At 42.3% G+C, this 19839-nt stretch overlaps 1 protein-coding gene across 2 annotated transcripts in view; it reads left to right on the top strand.

Annotated features, from left to right (window-relative positions):
* The window catches only part of LOC135526323 (rho guanine nucleotide exchange factor 6-like), a 34100-nt gene extending 19282 nt beyond the window's left edge, over window positions 1-14818 (top strand). Inside the window, exons 13-22 of one of the 2 annotated variants that reach the window (XM_064954602.1) lie at window positions 437-523; window positions 614-695; window positions 1601-1716; window positions 2016-2204; window positions 3015-3035; window positions 3887-3980; window positions 4828-4914; window positions 9349-9448; window positions 9867-9921; window positions 10128-14818. In XM_064954602.1, coding sequence (XP_064810674.1) covers window positions 437-523; window positions 614-695; window positions 1601-1716; window positions 2016-2204; window positions 3015-3035; window positions 3887-3980; window positions 4828-4914; window positions 9349-9448; window positions 9867-9921; window positions 10128-10250 — 954 coding nt within the window. In that variant the 3' untranslated portion in view covers window positions 10251-14818. The remainder of the gene's footprint in view (window positions 1-436; window positions 524-613; window positions 696-1600; window positions 1717-2015; window positions 2205-3014; window positions 3036-3886; window positions 3981-4827; window positions 4915-9348; window positions 9449-9866; window positions 9922-10127) is intronic. The other variant, XM_064954603.1, reaches the window with a different exon arrangement.
* Window positions 14819-19839: the final 5021 nt, after the last annotated feature.

Here is a 19839-nt window from a genome sequence, read left to right as displayed (position 1 = left end):
TTTTTATGTTTAGTTTTTGTATCTTACTTTCGGTTTTGTAAACTAGCTTCAAACAGCTAAAAATACAATATTTTTGATTGTGGAAAAAAATACTGTATTTCACAGCGGTTTAGATGGTACAATGATTTTCTACACTATATTCACTTGCTCTGTCACATAAACTGAAATTTGGCCAATGATTTAGAATTTTAGCAACTGGGAAATGGCAGAGCAATTTCTTTATAGTGCATCTTTAACTTAGCTGAAATATTATGATTTGTGGATTCATAATCTACGATATTGCTCCCCAAATATCATCGACGCAACTGATTTTCACGTCCCGTTGCCAGAGTTTTCAGACACTCATCTCTGTCTGTGGGTGTCAATGTGTGTATTTGACACACAGCCATGTCTGATTCGTTCATGCTGCATCTGTGTTAATGTGTGTTCTCCGTAGGAGAAAGAGGAGCGCTATCTCATGATGTTTCCCAGTGTTCTCGTCATGCTGTCTGCTAGTCCGCGGATGAGCGGCTTCATATACCAGGTAACCTACAAGCACCAGATGTGTCCCAGGTGTTTCCCAAGTATCTGTGGCAGTGTGTCACCCGCCCTCCTCCTCTCTCTTTTCCAACAGGGAAGGCTGCCACTGACGGGCTCCACGGTCTCCAGACAGACAGACGACACAGAGAATGGCCACTATGCCTTTGATATCACAGGTACAGTAACTTAATCTCAGAGGAGATGGAGAAAGACCGGAATACTCTATAATCTGTGGCACAATTATTGAAAGGGCCGTATCGTACACAGGTCCTGTTGAGTAGATTGGAGGTCACTGGTCCGTTATCATATTCCTGTTACATCAGTGGGTTCTAGGCTATTAATGGCCATTTGCATCTCATTTAAGTGAACCAATGGAGTTTTTCTTATATAGCATTCCTTTGATAAAATAATATCAAGCTGCTTTGGCAGTCATTCTTATTCCAGTCCCTTCAGTACAAACTCTGGCTGTGTAAACCTTGATTAATGTCTGGTTAAATGATTTAAGACTTATGATATTCACTGAGGGGGAAAGGAAGCGATACTAAGTGAGTTATGTGAACTATGAATTATAGTGTTTATGTAATGCTATCATTTAACATGACAAGACTGCTGGGAGAACCACTCATCAGAGTTGTCTTATTTACTTGCTACTTGACACATGCTATGATATATGCCGAGTTCAAAACAACTGGGAACTCTGAAATAAACAAGCTCAGACTGGGGAAAATTTGATTCGAACAGTCTTCCAACTCGGAATTCCAACTCTGGAACTCGGGTCTCTTTCTAAGAGCTCTAATTTTCCGACCTGAAGATCGCTGACGTCATGATTTGACCTCGTATTTTTCAGAGTTGCCAGTGGCTTTGTACTGAGGCTTACTTGTTTTGTAACCATGACACCATGATCCAGTTTGTCATCCAGTCACGACACTGTGCCATGGTGGGCGTTTATGATTCATGTCAGACTTGTGGGCTTTAACGAAACAGCTCACTAACAAAGTGTTACCCGTACCCAAATTTAGGTAGCTTAGCCTGGAACTTCCCAGCAAAGTGCAACCCACTGAAGTGTGTGTGTGTGTTGCAGGGAGCATGTTTGATCGTGTCACAGTGATCTGCAGTAACCCCCAGGAACTGCAGGACTGGCTGGACCATCTCAATACCTACACCAAAGGCGGAAGCCCTGTGGGCACCATAATCAGGGTAAAGACATGACACACGCACACACGTTCATACACTGCATTATTTATTGTTTCAACGATACAGGAAGTGCTGTTGTGTGTAGAGAGTGTGCACTAAACAAAATGGTGTATTTCCCTTTAGACATGGCCAGTGATGTGACAACGTGCACACCACTCCACACGTAGCTAGAACTCGCATTGCACTGAACTATGAACTACCATTGAACTTCACACATGGCTGGCACTTGCATTAAACTTCCATTGAACCTCACACATCCCCTCTTTCTGACTGTGGCTTACCTCTGTGTATGGATGATATAGAACGAGGGGGGGAAACCGCTCAGTATGGTGGGCACTCCCACTCACCAGTCCCACCTGCCCATCTTCATCACCCCCAGCCAGGCCAACCGGGGACCACTGGAACCCCCCAAGACCACCAAACCCTGGTCCCTGAGCTGCCTGCGTCCTGCCCCGCCCCTCAAGCCCTCTGCTGCACTGGGCTACAAGGAGGTAGGCCAACCCAGATTTATAGTCTATCTATCTCTGGGTTCTTCACTCTTGATTCTGGAGAGCTGCAGTGTGCGTTTCTTCAGGAGTTGGGGTACAGAACCCTGCTTTACGTCTCACAGTAACTTGACTCTAATAGGACTATGGAAAATCCCTCTGGGATATAGCTCTGTTTGTGTGGGCAGAGCGTTTAGCAGATGAGTAGGCAAACGGTGCTCCCAGAAGCTATAGGATGACCATGTAGTGTGTGTGTGTGTGTGTGTGGGTGGGGGGGGGGGTGTATTCCTGTTAAGTAACCACATTAGTTCTGGTAAAGACTTGTGTTTGACCTGGTGGTTGGCTGCACTAGATACAGCTGTGGTCATTGTGAGATGAGGGTGAGCTAGAATGATCAGGTGTTAATGTTCTCTCTATTCATTGCATTTCCATTTTTTTTAGCCAGAATAGTCTTTTTTAAAAATGGCTATAGTTTTGCGAGTCCTGACATCCATAAAAAAAAAGCAGACAAACGACGTTACATACATGCAATAACCAAAAATGGGTTATGTGGTAGTTCATCACTGAGAATTACGCACTATGCTCTCTGCCCCCAGGGTTAAAGCAGCTAATAACAGGGACTCCTTCTCTACCCTTTTGTATAATGCATCCATCTCCCCTTTAACTCTCTCCCCTACCATGTTATATTTTCATCACTGTTTTCTTCACACTACAGGATGGGGGGGAGGCACTGAAATGTTCACTGTTAATCTACTTCTATCAACATTCTCAAAGAAAATTCTCTCTCTCTCTCTCTCTCCAAACTGGCTTCTATAGAGAATGTCTTATATATTGAAGGTAAGGCTAGATCTATCTCTCTCTTACTGTGTGGATATGAGTGTGTGTGCTTGTGTGCGCCCTTGTGCTAAAGTGGCAACCCATTGCTCTGTTTTCCTCTTCCTCTGCTGTAAGCTGTTGGTTTCCTGTGTTCTCTGCTGCCTTGTCTGTCTTTTATCCCCCGTAGTCACCCAAAACCTCTGGCAGACGGTCTACCTGAGATCTCTATCTATTTTCTAGGAAACAACAAAGCCCGATTTCTAAGTAACAGAAAGCCATACTTGTACAAGTGGAATTTGGCGCAGAAACACTCATTCCCTTTCCAGGTTTTAAAATAGAATCGTTTACGAATAGACTACAAATGAAAGGATTACATTGATTTATTCATTGTTTCAATTAGGATCTTCATATTTGGCTCATGAATGGTGAAGGATATCCATTTTAGCTGACATGATGACATCATAGGCCACACAGTTTGCTCCAAGTGTGTGCTGGAAATCACATAATTAATGACTCAGAGAAGACAATTATTATTATTTTTTTTTTAAGTAAACTGTTTAAAATGACACCAGGGTCATGTTCATTAGCCACCAAAAGGAAGAAACCTGACAGAGAGGGAGTGACTACTTAGACTTGTTCAATAAGAAACACCAATTTTCTTTTCATGTTACTGAACATGACCCAGGTTTCTTTGGTTATTACCGTCCCATGCTTATGCAATATGTAAGACTTTGTCGACCTTGTTTGTTTTTGTCCATGGTGGCAATGTGTGTTACTGTAGGCTTGCAGTTACCGTGGTCTTTTTCCCCTGGCTTGACGACGTTTGTCACTGTGTACTCTACCCTGCTAACACTTCTCCCCGACTCCTACAGGACTCCGGGAAAAGTCCGAGGCCCATTAAGAAGTTCCTCCCGAAACGCAAAACGGAACGAAAACCTTCCGACGATGAGTTCCTCCTGCGGAAAAGTAGGTTTGATCATTACACACTTATGTATAATTTCCTAGTGTCCAAATGTGTTGCCACCAAGGAAAGCACAGATTCACACTCTGTGTGACAAATTCCACCCGCCGCCTAACCAATGACCAATTTCTAGCTCTGTGAATCATCACAATGTAATTCTCTGCATATTAGCTCAAACGTGTATCTCACCTGGTTGATGGTAACTCGCAGTCTGTGCGGTTTCTCAAGGTGAGAGTGAGTGAGTTACTCATCAAACACATCCAGCCGCTTCTTATTAGTGTTTAAAGTTGAACTCGTACCCAAATAATGTTGTTGACTCGCCCTATACTCGTATTTGTGCCCAAAGTGTAAATTAGAGGGGGGACACCACCTTGTATCTCAAACAGACTGTTTCAAAAATGATTTCTCTTTCCTCGTTTAACATGACGTAACATTGGTTCGTTGGCTGAGCTGGCCAATCAGCTGTTTACTTGTTGTCATTAATATATTTTTTATGACCGGCATTAACAAAACTGTTGTTGGAGTTACGCCCACACCGTTCCAACACAGAAAAGCTGCTTTATAATATTCTTAATTGCCATTTCTTGGAAGGAAAACTATTTTGCTCATGTCATAATGAAATAAAGGTCATATTTCATAAACATCTGGAAACACTGGACTGTTACTTTAAATTGCATGGAACGATGAGAGGGAAATGGACCATCGGTAGCATAAACCCATAGAGATGCTGCAGCTAAATCTGTTGGACCTGACTGTCAGTGGAATGTTGAAGGTTTGAATATAAAGTTAGTTGTTGTGGTTCAGTAGCCGCCTGACCTATTGTTTTTCCCCTGCGTGCCTTTTGATTGACAGGTACAGCTGCTCTGGAGGAGGATGCACAGATTCTGAAGGTGATCGAGTCCTACTGCACAGGGGCCAGCCTGCATCAGAACAACACGGGTGAGACGAAGGATACTGTGTGTGTGTGTGTTCGAGCACACGCCACTGCGTTTGTATGGGTCTGTGTGATTTGTCTTTTTTCAACCTGTCAATCAAAAATATATATAGTTGAAGTTGGAAGTTTACATACACTTAGATTGGAGTCATTAAAACTCGTTTTTCAACCACTCCACAATTTTCTTGTTAACAAACTATAGTTTTGGAAAGTCGGTTCGGACATTTGTTGACAGACAGATTATTTCACATATAATTCACTGAATCACAATTCCAGTGGGTCAGAAGTTTAAATGCACTAAGTTGATTGTGCCTTTATACAGCTTGGAAAATTCCAGAAAATGATGTCATGTCTTTAGAAGCTTCTAATAGGCTAATTGACATCATTTGAGTCAATTGGAGGTGTACCTGCGGATGTATTTCAAGGCCTACCTTCAAACTCAGTGCCTCTTTGCTTGACATCATGGGAAAATCAAAAGAAATCAGCCAAAATAATTGTAGACCTCCACAAGTCTGGTTCAGGCCTTTGGAAATTGCTCCCAATGATGAAGGCACCACGTTCATCTGAACAAACAATAGTATGCACGTATAAACGCCATGGGACCACGGAGCCGTCATACCGCTCAGGAAGGAGACGCATACGGTCTCCAAGAGATGAACGTACTTTGGTGCGAAAAGTGCAAATCAATCCCAGAACAACAGCAAAGGACTTTGTGAAGATGTTGGAGGAAACGGGTACAAAAGTATCTATATCCACAGTAAAACGAGTCCTATATCGACATAAACTTAAAGGCCACTCAGCAAGGAAGAAGCCACTGCTCCAAATCCTCAATAAAAAAAGCCAGACTACGGTTTGAAACTGCACATGGGGACAAAGATCGTACTTTTTGTACAAATGTCCTCTGGTCTGATGAAACAAAAATAGAACTGTTTGGCCATAATGACCATTGTTATGTTTGGAGGAAAGGGGGAGGCTTGCAAGCCGAAGAACACCATCCCAACCATGAAGCACTGGGGTGGCAGCATCATTAGGTGGGAGTGCTTTGCTGCAGGAGGGACTGGTGCACATCACAAAATAGATGTCATCATGAGGTAGGAAATGTATGTGGATATATTGTAGCAACATCTCTAGACATCAGTAAGTTAAAGCTTGGTCGCAAATGGGTCTTTCAAATGGACAATGACCCCAAGCATACTTCCAAAGTTGTGGCAAAATGGCTTAAGGACAACAAAGTCAAGGTATTGAAGTGGCCATCACAAATCCCTGACCTCAATCCTAAAGACATTTTGTGGGCAGAACTGAAAAAGCTTGTGCGAGCAAGGAGGCCACAAACCTGACTCAGTTACACCAGCTCTGCCAGGAGGAATGGGCCAAAATTCACCCAACTTATTGTGGGAAGCTTGTGGAAGGCTTCCCAAAACGTTTGACCCAAGTTAAACAATTTGAAGACAATGCTAACAATTACTAATTGAGTTTATGTAAACTTCTGATCCTCTGGGAATGTCATGAAATAAATAAAAGCTGAATTAAATCATTCTCTCTACTGTTATTCTAACATTTCACATTCTTAAAATAAAGTGATCATCCTAACTGACCTAAGACAGGGAATTTTTAATTCGATTAAATGTCAGGATTTGTTAAACTGATTTTAAATGTATTTGGCTAAGGTGTATGTAAACTTCCGACTTCAACTGTATATATAATTGTCACATGCGCCGAATACAACCGGTGTCGACCTTACTGTGAAATGCTGACTTGCAAGCCCTTAACTCTATTTATTGAACTGCATTGTTGGTTAAGAAAATATTTACCTAAATACATTTAAGTAAAACATCAAATAAAAAGAAACACAATAAAATAACGAATTTATGTACAGGGGGTGCTGGTACCGAGTCGATGTGTTGGGGGTACAGGTTAGTCGAGGTAATTTGTACATGTAGGTAGGGGTAAAGTGACTATGCATAGATAATAAACAGCGAGCAGCAGCTGTGTAAAAACAAATGGCGTGTCAATGTAAATAGTCTGGGGGGCCATTTGATTAATTGTTCAGCAGTATTCTAGCTTGGGGGTAGACGCTGTTAAGGAGCCTTTTGGACATAGACTTGGTGCTCTGGTAACGCTTGCCGTAAAGTAGCAGAGACAAGTCAATGACCTGGGTGACTGGAGTTTTTGACAATAGTTTATAGGTCCTAGATGGTAGGAAGCTTGGCCCCAGTGATGTATTGGGCTGTTTGAACTACCCTCCAGCACCTTACGGTTGGATGCCGAGCAGTTGCCATACCAGGCGGTGATACAACCGGTCTAAATGCTCTCGATGGTGCAGCTGTATAATTATTTGAGGATCTGGGGACCCATGCCAAATCTCTCTTGAGGGAGAAAAGGCGTTGTCGTGCCCTCTTCGCGACTGTCTTGATGTGTTTGGACCGTGATAGTTTGTTGGTAATATGGACACCAAGGACCTGCTCCACTACAGGACCCGCTCCACTACAGCCCCGTTGATGTGAATGGGGGGCGTTTTTGGCCCTCCTTTTCCTGTGTTTCACGATCAGCTCCTTTGTCTTGCTCATGTTGAGGGAGAGGTTGTTGTCCTGGCACCACACTGCCAGGTCTCTGACCTCCTCCCTATGGGCTGTCTCATCATTGTCGGTGATCAGGCCTACCACTGTTGTCGTCAGCAAACTTATTGATGGTGTTGGAGTCGTGTTTGGCCACGCAGTCGTAGATGTACAGGCGGGGACTAAGCACGCACCCCTAAGGGGCCCCCGTGTTAAAGATCAGCATGGCAGATGTGTTGTTGCCTACCCTTGTCACCTGGGGGGCGGCCCATCATGGAAGTTCAGGATCCAGTTGCAGAGGGAGGTGTTTAGTCCCAGCGTTCTTAGTTTAGTGATGAGCTTTATGGGCACTATGGTGTTGGACACTGAGCTGTAGTCAATGAACAGCCTTCTCACATAGGTGTTCCTCAGGTTTAGGTAGGTTACTTTCTAAATGCAATCCGTTACTAGTTACTTGTCCAAAATTGTAATCAGTGTAACGTAACTTTTGGATTACCCAAACTCAGTAACGTAATCTGATTACATTCAGTTACATTGTCTTCTAATGCCTCAAGAAAAGTAAAGTATGTTACCAATTGAACAACATCTATTGCAGGATAAAAAAAAATTAAAGTTTACATAGCTGGCCATATATGGATGTTACATTTTACTTTATGGGTTGGTTATGTAGGGTTCTTCTAACCCATCGCCTTCTACTACATATAGTAATACGATTAAGTTAGACTTTGATTTTAAATTTAAAGATCTATCAGAATTCCAGTCATTCCAATAAATGTTATACCCCTTGATCTTCATGAATAGAACTTGGAAGTATAGATTACCCAAAGTTTTTGGGTTATGCTGAGGTAAAACAATAAGGAGTTTGATCCATCAAACACATTTGGGGTGTCATCATAGTGGTCTTTGACTTGTGGTCAGACACGCTCAGGTGGAACAAACTTAAACTTGCGCCTTTTTTCAATGTTGATTTGAATGTCATTGAGAAAACAGAAGTCTCAAAGATGTTTTTTCAAACATCCTTTCTGAATTTAAAAGTAATCCTCGAAGTAATCTAGTTTTTCAAAAGTATCTAATCTGATTACAACTTTTTTTCTGGTAATGTAACGGTTACTGTTTTTTTTGTAATCCCTTACATGTAACAGATTACAGATTGTGTAATCAGTTACTCCTCAACCCTGGTGTTCCTTTTGTCCAGGTGGGAAAGGCCAGTGTGGAGTGCGATTGAGATTGCTTCATCTGTGGATCTGTTGGGGTGGTATGTGAATTGGAGTGGGTCCAGGGTTTCTGGGATGATGGTGTTAATGTGAGCCATGACCAGCCTTTCAAAGCACTTCATGACTACCGACGTGAGTGCTAAGTGGCGGTAGTCATTTAGGCAGGTTACCTTCGCTTTCTTGGGCACATGGACTATAGTGGTCTGCTTGAAACATGTAGGTATTACAGACTCTGTCAGGGAGAGGTTGAAAACGTCAGTGAAGACACTTCCCAGTTGGTCTGCGCATGCTCTGATTACACATCCTGGTAATCCATCTGGCCTCACGGCCTTGTGACTGTTGACCTGTTTAAATGTCTTGCTCACATCGGCTACGTAGAGCATGATCACAGTCGTCCAGAACAGCTGGTGCACTCATGCATGCTTCAGTGTTTCAGTAACTTGCCTCGAAGCGAGCATAAAAGGCATTTAGCTAGTTTGGTAGGCTCGAGTAATACGTGTGTGTGTGTGTGTGTGTGTGTGTTATACAGACAAATATTTTTCTTCAACATGTCCAAGATGTGTGTGTACCACACCTTTTAATGACCCATAGATAGACATGGCAATGACAAAGGCTTACTCGCGTGCTTGCGTGTGTGTGTGTGTGTGTGTGTTATTGTGTGTATCTGCAGCGGTGAGGAAAGATTCTGTCCCTCAGGTCCTGCTGCCGGAGGAAGAGAAGATGATGGTGGAAGAGATGAAGAACAACGGTCAGACCATCATAGAGGAGAAGTAAGATTGCCATCACTCAGGAGAATAGACTTTCATTAGGCCATTACATTACTGTGTATACACATGCATCTGCAGTTAGTTATCGTTCAGCTGGACGTTTCTACACGTCTAATCCGAAGCTTTTTCACAGATACTGTAGGACACTAGTATTTTATTTATCAGTTAAAATGGAAAAAATGAATGTCTTTACATGATGACCTTGAAGTGTTGGCAAAACAGGGGTTTTGTCTTGAACGTTGAATAGCAAGAAATTGTGGTCAACATTGAAAAGTGTGAAATTGGGACTTTAATATTTGTGAAATATTAAACTACCTCGACCACTCATTCCAAAGCCTTTATCATATTATACATATTGTAACATGACAATAATATGCTATTGTCTGGCTTTTCTGATAACCTTTTGTTTCTTGACTTGCAGGAGTCTGGTTGATGCAGTGTACGCTTTAAAGGATGAGGTCCATGAATTAAAGAAGGTAAAATAACTGTTGATCTAAAACTCACTCTGACACATTTAAAGTCTGACAAGCCATTTTGTTCAGGAGTGTCGGTGTTGTGGTTTATGTGGGTGCATGCTTGTCTATCTGCAGGTACATGTTTTGTGATTGTGGGTTCCTGCTTGTATGTGTGTTCTCATGTCTTTGCTGAGTTTCAATGGATATTTGTGTATGTGTCTCGCCAGGAGAGTAAGTGGATCAAGCAATGTCTGGAGGATGAGCAGAAGTCTCGTAAGGAGCTGGAGAGAGTGGTCAGGAAGCTGGCCAAGCAGAAGAACGACTGTGCCTGGGAGGATGGAGACCACTGAACAACCCCAAACACCTATCCATTTACCTATCCCGCGTGTGTGTGTGTGTGTGTGTGTGTGTGTGTGTGTGAGAGTGTGTGTGAGAGTGTGTGTGAGAGTGTGTGTGAGAGTGTGTGTGAGAGTAAGTGAGCAGTGTGTGACTGTGTGCAGTGTGTCCATGCTTCCATCTCTACAACACAGAAGGGTTGGATTAATTTAGCTGGACTCTGGTTTGAACAACTCTGTTCTGATGCTTGGCCTCACATGCTGAACTATTCATTATCTGTCTTCCTGATCCAACCCTGTTGGAGGATTTTCAAGTCATAACCATGGGTCTTACTCAAGCACCCGGAAAAGCTAACTGAGACCAATGGGAGGGGAATTAACCAGAATCGAAAATTCTGATTGGTTGCATCCCTTCTGCTGCCACTGTAATTGGTCAACTCTGATGGAACCATTTTGGACAAAGGATAAATAACTAGTACTGCAGTGTCACCAGCTGCATCGCCACTCTGGACTACTGTGTCTACATTTCAATAGGAAATCTAATGGGTGCGAGAAGCCTTCTTTTCGGTACAATGGGTGTTTTCTTGCATGCACTTGTTTCAGCGGGAGAGCGACTCCTTCCACCATAACTAGGGCTCATCTGTCCCACTCTACATCTGTTACAGCATTGTTTGGCGTTTGTTTGGATTTGAGGACACCCCCGCAGCCTCGTGGGGGAAGAGAGAAGCTTGCATCGAGTTTCAGTGAACACAATTGGCATTTTGCGATTGCACATTCTAGACGTGAGACTCTGCATCTCCAAGATATTTTGTAGGCTTTAGCTTTTCATTTCAGATAGGTGAGACCTTTCCATAGACTATCAAAACGGTCTTCCAGCTCATGGAGAGTGGATTTCAATACTGTTCCAAGCTGGTATTAATTTGATCGAAAAAGGTCCTTGACTGTGTACCTTACAATCTGCATGGGTGTACAGTATTTCTAAGATAGTATTACGCATTAGACATGCTAATCAATATATAGTCCAAAGCTATCAGGGATATAGATATTTATAAACTGGGTGGTCCGAGCCCTGAAGTGCTGATTGGCTGACAGCCGTGGTATATCAGACCGTATATCACGGGTATGAGAGAACATTTATTTTTACTGCTCTAAATACGTTGGTAGTCAGTTTATAATAGCAATAAGGCACATTTGGGTTAGTGATATATGGCCAATATACCACGGCTAAGGGCTGTATCAAGGCACTCTGCGTTGCGTCGTGCTTAAGAACAGCCATTAGTCGTGGTATATTGGCCATACACCCCATCCCCTCGTGCCTTATTTCTTAAAAGTGTATTGTGTATAGAATACACACATACTTTCTTACCGAGACGATATACAAATAACAATTCAATACATGTACTAATAATTCATAGCTTTGCTTTATTCTGGGGTTAAATAATATATATTGCTTATTTATTTTCCATCAAAACATTTGTGTAGAAAAGTGTATGTATATGGTACTGGAATCCCACTTGGGGCGGTCGTTATGGGTTTCTGCCTTTTTTTAAACTGGGTTGGAATTCAATCCAACCCGCACTGCAGAAACCACCTCTACAGAATGTTAACCTCTTGATACTCCCCATCCGGGATCGTGAATAAAGCCTCAGGCTCATTAGCATAACGCAACGTTAACGATTTCTGAAAATCGCAAATAAAATGAAAATAATGCGCCTGCTCTCAAGCTTAGCCTTTTCTTAACAACACTGTCATCTCAGATTTTCAAAATATGCTTTTGAACCATAGCAAATCACTAATTTGTGTAAGAGTATGCTAAGCTAGCTTAGCATTTTGAGTAGCATTTAGCACGCAACATTTTCACAAAAACCAGATAACCAAATAAATAAAATCATTTACCTTTGAAGAGCTTCAGATGTTTTCAATGAGGAGACTCTCAGTTACATAGCAAATGTTCAGTTTTTCCTGAAAGAATCTTTGTGTAGGAGAAATCGCTCCGTTTTGTACATCACATTTGGCTACCGAAACGAACCGAAAATTCAGTCACCAAAACGTCAAACCGAATTAACTCCATAATATCGACCGAAACATGGCAAACGTTGTTTAGAATCAATCCTCAAGGTGTTTTTTCACATATCTCTTCATTGATATGCAGTTTGTGGAAGCCTGCTTTCCCCTCAGAATCGCATGGAAAAATACCAGCAGCTGAAAAAGACGCACCAATTTCGACGGAGGACACCGGGCGGACACCTGGAAAATGTAGTCTCTTATGGTCAATCTTCCAATGATATGCCTACAAATACGTCACAATGCTGCAGACACCTTGGGAAACGACAGAAAGGGCAGGATCATTCCTCTCGCATTCACAGCCATATAAGGAGACAATGGAAAACGGAGCCTCAAAAATCCTGCTGGTTTCCTGGTTGCCGTTTCATCTTGGTTTTGCCTGTAGCTCCCGTTCTAGGGCACCCACAGACAATATCTTTGCAGTTCTGGAAAATTCAGTGTTTTCTTTCCAAAGCTATCAATTATATGCATAGTCGAGCATCTTTTTGTGGCAAAATATCTTGTTTAAAACGGGAACGTTTTTCATCCAAAAATGAAACTGCGCCCCTAGAGTTTCAAGAGGTTAACCTTGTTCTGGTGCTAAGGGGGAAAAGTTTAAGTGGTCTTATTTATTGGTCATTGTCCATTGGGGAAGACAAAACAACTCAGTTTGATTTTTAGAATTTGGTACGACAGGAACATTCTTATTGGTATGTGGTAGGCTATGTCCCACATTTTGAGTTTGGTATAAATTCCGAGAAAGTGTCATTACATTTAACATCAGTGTTCTGGGCCTGTATTCACAAAGCATCATAGAGTAGGAGTGCTGATCTATAATCAAGCCCCTCCTGTCCATATGATTTTAATTATGGTCTAAAAGGGAATAAATGATCCTAGATCAGTACTTCGATTCTCAGACACTTTAGGAATACCGTCCCTCGTCTCAGTCATTATTATGCTTCCTTCCCATATTGGAACTAATCCAGGCAGAGGGAAAGATGTCCCCACTTTGATTGTGTTGTTGGAGAGTGTATAGAGTGAGTCAGTGTGAGTAGTGTAGGAGAAGAAGTGATCAAGTGCCTCCTGATCCACTTTACGAGGAGGGATAAATTAAGTGACAGGGATTAAATGGGTTTTCTGGTAAATCGCCCAGGTTGGTTCTTATGTCATGTTTTCACATTTCAATGCGTTTGACGGCACTGGTTGGATGTTCATGGGGAGAGGTAAGGGTATTATAACAATTCAGTGTGGATTCGGGCTTTGGTGCCCTATGTCAGGGATTTCCAAACTCCCAAACTCGGTCCTGCCCCCCCCCGGTGCACATTTAGTTTTTTTTTTACCCGAGCACGACACAGCTAATTCAAATAACCATTTGATTATTTGAATCCGCTGTGTAGTGCTAGGGCAAAAACCGAAACGTGCACCCGGGGGGGAGGGGGGGGGGGGGAGGGGGCCCAGGACCGAGTTTGAGAATCCCTGCCTTATGTCAAGGCCTTAGGTGAGAAATGATTCATTGCAGTCACAGCACTTCATCCCAGGATTATATGTAGTGCATGCACAGTAACACCTGATGCCAACCTCCTACTGCACTGCAGAGCAATAGTAACAGTAAAAAACTTGCATTAAGTGACTGCTTCAGTTTGACTGTTTTACTTTACAGCAGGGTTTCCCAACTGGCGGTTATTTTGGCCCCCCAAGTATTTTTTTATTTGTTGTTATTAGAATTTTTGTTGTTGGACATAAGACTGTAAAAACAGCATGAAATCAGCACCAATTGATAAACACTTCAGATATCTGTTCCCAAGTATTCTCACGCATAATAGAGACCTGTGATCGTATACAAATGTAAGGTTTTGAATAATATTTGACTAAAACATATCTGTTTGGGCTTCTTGCGGTCAACTTGTAGTCTAAACATTATTTGTAAGTAAGTTCAGGCCCCCCAACCAGACACTCAAGAAAAAATATTAGCCTGTGGCTTTAAAGTGTCACTCTGAAACGGTCAGTTGGGCAAAGTAGACCCAGGATGTATGAAGAAATCATGTGCAGTGATGACTCCTCCTTTGCCCCTTAACCAAAATGGGCCTGTCTCAGCAGTGTGTTCTCTCTAGTCATGATGGATAGCAGCATACTGGAACACACGGTTGTGTTCAGGTCCCGCTGTCAATGTCAGCTCAGTTCTGCATGTTTTGTCACCTGTACAAATGTCCTTCAGTATCATTTATCATTTATCATTCATGTTTTATTGCTAAGATTATTATTATTATTACATCAATATTTGTATTGAATAGTTTTCATACAGTGTTTTATAATGTTTAATGCCTGAAAGCCTAAGTGAGCACTTGGAGAGATATAACCTATCCCATCCTTGTCATCGAGACTTGTCAGACTGCTCCACGTGTATCGTTTAAAAAAAGTTATTCTATGCAAAAGTATGACTGTTAGAAGTATTGTAAGTCTTTTTTTTGTAGCGGCTGCATACTTTTATGTTATGCTTTCAGTATGCTCATTATTTGAATAAAAATGTAACGCAAACCATAGTTTTATTAACAGTATTCATACATGTTGTGAAAGTCCATTGGTAAGCCTATTCCACTACAGGGGTCACCAACTGGCGACCTGTGGCTGATTTTATTTGGCCACCTAAAGTTTGCTGATAACTTTATTTTAAATGTATAAGTATACATACATACAGTTGAAGTTAACAAACGCCGAAGCCAAATATTTTTACACTCTGTTTTTCACAATTCCTGACATTTCATCTTAGTAAAAATTCCCTGTCTTAGGTCAGTTAGGATCACCACTTTATTTTAAGAATGTGAAATGTCAGAATGATTTATTTCAGCTTTTATTTCTTTCATCACATTCCCAGTGGATCAGAAGTTTACATACACTCAATTAGTAATTGGTAGCATTGTCTTCAAATTGTTTAACTTGGGTCAAATGTTTCGGATAGCCTTCCACAAGCTTCCCACAATAAGTTGGGTGAATTTTGGCCCATTCCTCCTGACAGAGCTGGTGTAACTGAGTCAGGTTTGTAGGCCTCCTGGCTCGCACATGCTTTTTCAGTTCTGCCCACAAATTTTCTATAGGATTGAGGTCAGGGCTTTGATGGCCTCTCCAATACCTTGACTTTGTCCTTAAGCCATTTTGCCACAACTTTGGAAGTATGCTTGGGGTCATTGTCCATTTGGAAGACCCATTTGCGACCAAGCTTTAACTTCCTGACTGATGTCTTGAGATGTTGCTACAAAATATCCACATAATTTTCCTACCTCATGATGCCATATATTTTGTGAAGTGCACCAGTCCCTCCTGCAGCAAAGCACCCCCACAACATGATGCTGCCACCCCGTGCTTCACATTTGGGATGATGTTCTTCGTCTTGCAAGCCTTGTTTTACTGTGGATATAGATACTTATGTACCTGTTTCCTCCAGCATCTTCACAAGGTCATTTTCTGTTATCGGATTCATTTGCACTTTTCGTACCAAAGAACGTCGGAAACCAAGGTTTCTGTACCAAATATTAAGTTCTGCTTTTCTGATGTATCAAATACTTATGTCATGCAATAAAATGCAAATTAATTACTTAATCATACAATGGGGTTTTCTGGATTTTTGTTTTAGATTTCGTCTCTCACAGTTGAAGTGTACCTATGATAAAAATTACAGACCTCTACATGCTTTGTAAGTAGGAAAACCTGCAAAATCGGCAGTGTATCAAATACTTGTTCTCCCCACTGTGTGTGTGTGTGTGTGTGTGTGTGTGTGTGTGTATATAAATAAGTCATATTAAAGTTTGGGCACCCCTGACAATTTCCAGGATTTCCATTTATAAATAATTGGGTGTTTGGATCAGCAATTTCATTTTGATCTATCAAATAACTGATGGACACAGTAATATTTCAGTAGTGAAATGAGGTTTATTGGATTAACAGAAAATGTGCAAAAATTAGACAGGTGCATAAATTTGGGCACCTCAATAGAAAAATCATCAATATTTAGTAGAGCCTCCTTTTGCTAAAATAACAGTCTCCAGACGCTTCCCATAGCCTCTGAGTGTCTGGATTCTGGATGAAGGTATTTTGGACCATTCCTCCTTACAAAACATCTCCAGTTCAGTAAGGTTTGATGGTTGCCGAGCATGGACAGCCTGCTTCAAATCATCCCACAGATTCTCAATGATATTCAGGTCTGGGGACTGGGATGGCCATTCCAGAACATTGTACTTGTTCCTCTGCATAAATGCCCAGGTAGATTTTGAGCAGTGTTTTGGGTCGTTGTCTTGTTGAAATATCCAGCCCCGGCATAATCTAACTTATTATTATTCATGAACATTATTCCCAAGAATCTGCTGATATTGAGTGGAATATATGCGACCCTCAACTTGAACAAGATTCCCAGTACCGGCACTGGCCACACAGCCCCACAGCATGATGGAACCCCCACCAAATTCTACTGTGGGTAGCAAGTGTTTTTCTTGGAACGCTGTGTTCTTTTGCCGCCATGCACAACGTCCCTTGTTATGACCAAATAACTCAATCTTTGTTTCATCAGTCCACAGCACCTTATTCCAAAATTAAGCTGGCATGTCCAAATATGCATTTGCATACCTCAAGCGACTCGGTTTGTGGCGTGTGTGCAAAAAAAAGGCTTCTTCCGCATTACTCTCCCATACAGCTTCTCCTTGTGAAAAGTGCCCTGAATTGTTGAAAGATGCACAGTGACACCATCTGCAGCAAGATGATGTTTTAGGTCTTTGGAGGTGGTCTGTGGGCTGTTTTTGACCGTTCTCACCATCCTTCGCCTTTGCCTCTCCGATATTTTACTTGGCCTGCCACTTCTGGCCTTAACAAGAACTGTGCCTGTAGTCTTCCATTTCCTCACTATGCTCATCACAGTGGACACTGACAGCTTACATCTCTGCAATAGCTTTTTGTAGCCTTCCTCTAAACCATAATGTTGAACAATCATTGTTTTCAGGTCATTTGAGAGTTGTTTTGAGGCCCCCATGTAGCCACTCTTCAGAGGAGAGTCAAAGAGAACAACAACTTGCAATTGGCCACCTTAAATACCTTTTCTCATGATTGGATGCACTTGTCTATGAAGTTGAAGGCTTAATGAGCTCACCAAACAAATTGTGTGTTCCAATTAATCAGTGCTAAGTAGTTACAGGTATTCAAATCAACAGAATGACAAGGGTGCCCACATTTTTGCATAGCCTATTTTCACGTCTGATTTAATTTCATACAACTTAATATTGCAACACTAAAAATCTTTGTCTGGACAATACCCCAGTACTCAGCTTTTATTAGAAAATGAATGGCATGCCACTGTGATAATTTTCTGTGACGACAGAGTTAATGATTATGCAGCCTCAGAGGGGTGCCCAAACTTTTTCATACGACTGTATATATATAAATATGTATATGTGTGTGTGTGTTTGTGTGTGTACATACGTATATCTGTGATATAAAATTATTCCGTATTCAGACACTTTGCTATGAGACTCGAAATTGGGCTCAGGTGCATCCTGTTTTCATTGATCATCCTTGATGTTTCTGCAACTTGGAGTCCACCTGTGGTAAATTCAATTGATTAGACATGATTTGGAAAGGCACACACCTGTTTACATAAGGTCACACAGTTGACAGTGTATGTCAGAGAAAAAACCAAGCCATGAGGTCAAAGGAATTGTCCGTAGAGCTCCGAGACAGGATTAGGTCGAGGCACAGATCTGAGGAAGGGTACCAAAGCATTTCTGAAGCAATGAAGGTCCCCAAGAACACAGTGGCCTCCATCATTCTTAAATGGATGAAGTTTAGGAAGAGTATTGGTGGTGCCAGAGCTGGCTACCCAGCCAAACTGAGCAATCGGGGGAGAAGGGAGGGGTCAGGGAGTTGAACAAGAGTCCGATGGTCACTCTGACAGAGCTCCAGAGTTCCTCTGGGGAGATGGGAGAACCATCTCTGCAGCACTCCACCAATCAGGCATTTATGGTGGAGTGGCCAGACAGAAGCCACTCTTCAGTCAAAAGGCACCTAAAGGAGACTCAGACCATGAGAACCAAGTTTTTCTGGTCTGATGAAACCAAGATGTACTCTTTGGCCTGATTGCCAAGTGTCATGTATGGAGGAAATTTGGCACCAACCCTATGGTGCAGCATGGTGTTGACAGCATCATGCTGTGGATTTTTTTAAGCGGGAAGGACTGGGAGACTCGTCAGGATCAAGGGAAATATAAACGGAGCAAAGTACAGAGATCCTTGATGAAAACCTGCTCCAGAGCGCTCAGGACCTCAGACTGGAGAGAAGGTTCACCTTCCATCAGGACAACGAACCTAAGCACACAGCCAAGACAACGCAGGAGTGGCTTCAGGTCAAGTCTGAATGTTCTTGGGTGGCCCAGCCAGAGCCCGGACTTGAACCCTGATCACACATCTCTGGAGAGACCTGAAAATAGCTGTGCAGCGACTCTCCACATCCAACCATACAAAGCTTGAGAGGATCTGCAGTGAGGAATGGGAGAAACTCTCCAAATACAGGTGATCCAAGCTTGTAGCATCATACCCAAGTAGACTTGAGGCTGTAAACGCTGCCAAAGGTGCTTCAATGTAGTACTGAGTAAAGGGTCTGAATAGTTATGTAAATGTGATCAGTTTTTTATTTTTAATACGTTGGTAAAAGATATTTGCTTTGTCATTTTGGGGTATTGTGTATAGATTGATTAGGAAAAAACAAATGTAATCCACTTTAGAATACGGCTGCAATGTAAAAGAAATTGGAACAGTTTCCTGAGATGATGTTTGTGTATAAAAACACACACACACACACCTCTACATCACCAAAAGTATTTGGACACCTGCTTGTCGAACATCTCATTACAAAATAGTGGGCATTAATATGGAGTTGGTCCCCCTGTTGCTGCTATAACAGCCTCCACTCTTCTAGGAAGGCTTTCCACTAGATGTTGAAACGTTGCGGGGACATCCATTCAGCCACTGGAGCATTAGTGATGTTGGGCGATTAGGCCTGGCTCGCAGTTGGAGTTCCAATTTATCCCAAAGGTGTTTGATGGGGTTGAGGTCAAGGCTCTCTGCAGGCCACTCAAGTTCTTCCTCACTGATCTCGACAAACCATTTCTGTATGGACCTCGCTTTGTGCATTGGGGCATTGTCATGCTGAAACAGGAAAGGGCCTTCCCCAAAATGTTGCCACAAAGTTGGAAGCACATAATCATCATTGTATGCTGTAGGGTTAAGATTTCCCTTCACTGGAACTAAGCCCGAAACATGAAAACCGGCCCCAGACCATTATTCCTCCTCCACCAAACTTCACAGTTGGCACTACGCATTGGACAGGTAGTGTATCTGCCAATGTTTGGTATCTTCCCAAACCCAGATTTGTCTGTCGGACTGCCAGATGGTGAAGCATGATTCATCACTCCAGAGAACGTATTTCCACTGCTCCAGAGTCCAATGGAGGCAAGCTTTACACCACTCCAGCCGACGCTTGGTATTGCGCATGGGGATCTTATGCTTGTGTGTGGCTGCTCGGCCAT

The sequence above is a fragment of the Oncorhynchus masou genome, chromosome 32 (genome assembly GCF_036934945.1).
Source record: "Oncorhynchus masou masou isolate Uvic2021 chromosome 32, UVic_Omas_1.1, whole genome shotgun sequence".
Lineage (NCBI taxonomy): Eukaryota > Metazoa > Chordata > Actinopteri > Salmoniformes > Salmonidae > Oncorhynchus > Oncorhynchus masou.
The sequence above is the reverse complement of the archived record's forward strand: the minus strand, read 5'-3'. Positions and strand labels throughout refer to the sequence as shown.